This window comes from Bradysia coprophila, unplaced genomic scaffold (assembly GCF_014529535.1).
Source record: "Bradysia coprophila strain Holo2 unplaced genomic scaffold, BU_Bcop_v1 contig_24, whole genome shotgun sequence".
Lineage (NCBI taxonomy): Eukaryota > Metazoa > Arthropoda > Insecta > Diptera > Sciaridae > Bradysia > Bradysia coprophila.
The window spans coordinates 2,129,821-2,135,033 of record NW_023503501.1 but is presented as its reverse complement, the minus strand read 5'-3'; the positions used below and the strand labels follow the sequence as shown (position 1 = coordinate 2,135,033).

The following is a 5,213-nucleotide window of genomic DNA, read 5'->3' as shown; positions in this document are numbered from 1 at the left end:
TATTCACTGTTTTAACACTTGTGTCTATATACTCCACAACTCCACAGCGCGCATATAATGTGTTTGCGCACAACGAGGGCACACTACACAAAGTATAAAATACATTCAATTCATGTGTATAAATAACAACGTTGTCTACAATTTCATATATTGAATATTTTAATTAAAGAGAAGAATGAACTGGCGCGCCGTAAGGTAATCGTTTGTGATAATACTGTCATTATCATATTTATGTTTGGATATACACACAATTTTGGTGCTTTTTCGATATTCGCCTTTCAGCACTATTTACACAGTCTTTATTATTTGATTATGGCTTGATATCTGTGCTGATGTGTATGAACTTTGAATTGGAAATGGATGCGATATTGTAATTGAGATTTCCTAAAAAATATAACCCAGTTTACAGTGTATGCAACCACAAATGCCGATCGGTGGTTCTCTAATCAAGATTAAACCAACAGAAAACCTCACACTACGGTTAGGGCTTTTCAGTGCCGCCACATCACACGGACAAAACGGACATTTGCCTAGGGCGCAGCGATTTGAGGGCGCAAAATCTTAGGAAAGTGTTACCGTAAACCGCGCCTTGATTTAAATTTGTTTGTATAACTTCACGCTAGTTATTTATGTTTCTCGATGTTGGTTGCAATGAAAAAGCTTTTCGATTGTACTCTAGTATACGTCAAAATTATACACGTCTGTTTTTGATAAACAAATCAAGAAAAATGCTTAAAAAATCTGGATATCAGTTCAGATGTGAAAGAAAACGAAAATTAGAAGCACAAGATGAGGTAGTTAGAAAAACTATCAAAATTGACGAACTTTTTTCAAAGAAAGTTCAAAGCGATGAATCAAAACCCGCAAACGTGTTTGAGGGTAGTGTGAATGGTGTCGACCTAAGTGAAGGTACTTCTACACGTTTCTTTGGTAACTTAAATTTCTAATTGTTGAATGCATTCACATTTATTAGTCGAACCGATACAAGCATCATCCGATCCACCACTAATCGATTCCACGTCCGTCGAATTAACACGTTTACCCATTGATTCACATACAATAACATCCGTTGATGATGTTTCTCTCCAAGTCGCAAGTTTTACAGAAAATTCGGTCAGCTCTGATATCAATGACATCAAGGAAGGTAGTTGATATATCTATTCGGATCTTCCAATGTGAACTCGGTTCTACATTTTGTTATTTTTATCTAGAGCCCCGTTTTATCGAAATTGACGATAATCCGACAAATTGGAAAGTAAACGACAATGACTTTGTTAATAAGCTGATACGATTGCACAAAGTACAAGACGTTAGACATCTGGATTTCAAAAATTCTGAAAGACGATTTAACGGTGTGCGACGAGTTTGCTCACACACTTTTTTCTTCAAACAAAAAATTAATGGTGAATCGGTTCAGCGACATTGGCTATTCTACAGCGAGACACTGGGTCAAATATTTTGCATTTTTTGTAAGATATTTAGTCGACGACGAGAAAACAGATTTATTACTGGTTTCGATGATTGGAGACACATCGATGCAATCTCGAAACACGAGTGTAGCGTTGATCATTGCGAATCCGCTCGCGTTTACTCACTTCGATGTTCACACATTGGAAATGTACAGTCTACATTTAACAAACAAATCATCGAAGAAACCAATTACTGGAGAAACATTTTGAAGCGGATTCTGAGTGTCGTACGTTTCTTATCATCGCGAGGTCTTCCTTTTCGCGGGGATTCCCAACAAATTGGCGAGTCATCAAATGGAAATTTCTTGGGGTTAATTGAACTAATTTCCGAGTATGATCCAGTAATTAAACAGCATCTCGAACAATATGCAAACAGAGGAAGAGGGTCCGTCTCATACTTGTCTGCTGAGACAGTAAATGAATTTATACACGTAATGGCACGTAAGGTGGAGGTGGAAATCATCAATCAAATTCATCAAAGCAAATACTTCGCGACAATAGTAGATTCCACCCCCGACGTTTCACACACGGATCAGCTAACGATGGTTATCAGATATGTCGATGACAAAGGGCTGGCGAACGAACGTTTTATACAATTTTTCGAAAACACTGGGCACAAGGGAATCGAGATGAAAACTGTTGAAGGTACACGTACAGTTAAAAAATACCGGCCAATATAATAACAAAAATCGTTTCAATAGGTTTCGTTGACGAATGTCTTCAATTCCAATTCTTCGTAAAGGATGTGATATCACATTTTGATTCATGCACAGATGAGGATGCATGTTGCGACGACGCCGAGAGTGATGACTACGAAACAGTTGACATACAAATGGAGGCTGTCCGAAAGAAAAAGACGAGAAAGTTCTCGAAGTCTTCAAAGATGCTTCAGTATTTAAAGCAAAATAACCTTGAATCCACTTTCCCGAACCTAGAGGTGGCTCTGCGGATTCTAGAAACGATTCCAGTTTCTAATGCCTCTGGGGAGAGGTCATTTAATTCGTTAAAACGAATTAAAAGCTTCAGTAGATCGTGTTTAACGCAAGAACATTTAAATGACATGACCACGTTGTTTATAAATAAAGACATTACGAAATCTATTGACTTCAATGATGTCATTGAAGAATTCGCACAAGTAAAATCAAGAAAAATATTGTTATGAAAAATATAGACTATTACATGCCAGTTGAACGTTAGACTTTCACTCGAACTAGACGGGCGCAAAATCTTTTTAGCCTAGGGCGCCAAAAACCTGGTGGCGGCACTGGGGCTTTTATAGACTGGTATGCACTAGTCTATTCATCGTTGCATGTTTTATGTCAACTGAACGAAAACAGCATAAAAGATTCTTATCGGTTATCGAATTGCCCATTTTAACGTTGCCCTACACGGGTTGCATCGTAATGGTATATCATGTCACTAGGACCGAAAAGAGATTTTGAACGATGTGATGAAATCGCCAGAGGATGTATCGGAGCGTAGCAGAGTCATTGTGCTCAAAAATTACACTTTTTCGGTCCGAGTAACGTATTGTGACTTCTTCACCAAATTTTACAGCGAATAGCCGCACTAGTTTTCTACACATTTTGACAGATGAGTTGTGGTACAGTCGAAGGCAATCAATTTTCAGCATAAATTTGCTTCAGCTGTTTTTCAGCTGATTCACACATACAATCAAAACTGATTTTCCTTGTTCATACGGTCGAAGCTGCTACACGCACGCGCATGATAGTGGTAAAACCGTATAAAGACGTATAAACGGTTGTGATTTATTTATTTATTTTTCAACGTTTTACGACCAACTAACAGGCCGAAGCCCAATAACAAGTCATTGCTTGTATGGATCAGCTGAAAAACAGCTGAAGCTAATTTATGCTGAAAATTGACTGCCTTTGACTGTAGTCTCTGTTTTAAAATGACTTTTAGTCCTAGTGACGAAATGTACTATTTCAGATTTGTGTGTTTAGTAATTAAATGTGAATCTGTCACGAGGTGCGGAAAAACAGGAAAAGTTGGCTGCTGTTATACAAACTTGATTTTCTTAAAAATGTATTATTTTGTTTCGTTTCGTCAATACCTTTCATTTGACATATCGCCCACCATTTTTGAGCGAAAACATCCCGAAAAACTAGTGAAAAATATCAGAATTTTAGTTGATCGATTCGTAGTTATAGGCGAGAAAGCGAGCAAAACAACAGCGTGCATATCTCTGGATGTTTTCGCTCAAAAAAGGAATGCGATAGGTCAAATCAAAGGTATTGACGAGACGAAACAAAAGATTGATTTTTTTAAGAAAATCTGATTTTTACAACTGTATCTGTAAGCAATCAAGCAAAACTGCATATTTTCCTACTTGTCCTGCTTTCCCGCACCTCTCATATCCAATCTCAACACATAGTTAATTGATGAGTAAATTTTTCGCGTATAAGTGCTGAATAAACGGCCAACACTTCAAAAAATTATGTATTTTACGAGTGCGGTGATTGTGTTTCACAGCTAAAATGCGACCGTCGCAAAAGTAATTTTTTTTAGCAAAGGTACAATATCAAGTGCACCAAAAAGTCAAATTCCGAACAAAAGTTGACATAACTGGCTCGAAAAAGTTGGACGAGAAAGTAGAAAAAACTGTTTTCCTTCACGGAAAAAAAAAAAGAAATATTCAATACCAATTTAATGTAAAAAATTGGTATCGAATATATAAATATTTGTGGCGAATATATTAGATAAACATTTGTAGCAAATAATTAACTATATTCGTTACAAATATATAAATATTTGTCCGAAATATATTTAATTATTTGCCACAAATATTTTTTTAATAATTCGTCATAAATAATTAAATATATTTGTAACGAATATTTACATATTTTCTACAAATATTTATATATTTGTAACGAATATATTTTGAAATAATTTGTCACAAATAATTAAATATAATTGTGACAAGCAAATTACCTGAAATTTTGTGACAAATATAAATATATTTGTCACAACTATAAATATATTTCTAGCAAACAATTCTTTCCAAATCTTTTTTTTCCGTGTACATTTTAGGGACGTCGAAAGGTATCATATTCGATGAAAAGAACAATTTTCGACCCGCATGTATATCCCTAAGGAAGACAAGAGAATTAATTTGGAAAATCAAAGCATGTAAAATCCATTACAAAACTCGGATTTAACTTTTTATCATTTGTCATGTAAAAGTCTATTAAATAGATCCGAACAAATAATACAGAGACCATCAATCGACACAGATCGAACCAAATATCCTCAGTTATAGAAGTCCCCTGTTGCAGAATTCTTATTGAGTAGTGTAAATTACATAGTGAAATGAGTCTGTATGAAAAAATCGCTCATATATGCAGTACCGTACGATATGGATAGGGTGGTATATACCACCAACATTTAATCCATTCACTTTCCACAAACTAAATAACTGAATATTAATGCAGGCCGTACGTACGATGAATGTTAAATTAAATAAATTTGTAAAAAAATGTTTTTTTGATTAGATTCACACGACATTTCCGTTTATTTGAAAGGTGTACGTGGTTCAAACGAAAGGCCGATAATACAGTCTTGTCAACACCCTACCTAGCAAACAAACTTCGTTTTGACACTGTCAAAATACCACCTTATTCCTTTGTTTGTAGAATCATACACTGTTGACTAATTTCTAATTTTACATGTGAAATACAAAGGCTACTTTACCAAAGGCTACCACCTTAATAAATGTAGTTA

The 5,213-nt window shown here is 35.4% G+C and overlaps 1 protein-coding gene across 1 annotated transcript; it reads left to right on the top strand.

Annotated features, from left to right (window-relative positions):
- Positions 1-493: 493 nt before the first annotated feature.
- On the top strand, positions 494-2,717 carry LOC119077809. Its single transcript, XM_037185120.1, has 4 exons — positions 494-909; positions 974-1,144; positions 1,212-2,114; positions 2,171-2,717. The coding sequence occupies exons 1-4, from the start codon at positions 630-632 to the stop codon at positions 2,629-2,631; spliced, it is 1,815 nt and encodes a 604-aa protein (XP_037041015.1). The 5' UTR covers positions 494-629; the 3' UTR covers positions 2,632-2,717.
- The last annotated feature ends 2,496 nt before the right edge of the window (positions 2,718-5,213 follow it).

Coding starts and splice junctions, on each gene's coding strand:
- LOC119077809 (XM_037185120.1), top strand. CDS start 630: ATGTTTCTCGATGTTGGTTGCAATGAAAAAGCTTTTCGATTGTACTCT. Junction 910..973: donor TGGTGTCGACCTAAGTGAAG/GTACTTCTACAC, acceptor CACATTTATTAG/TCGAACCGATACAAGCATCA. Junction 2,115..2,170: donor CGAGATGAAAACTGTTGAAG/GTACACGTACAG, acceptor TCGTTTCAATAG/GTTTCGTTGACGAATGTCTT.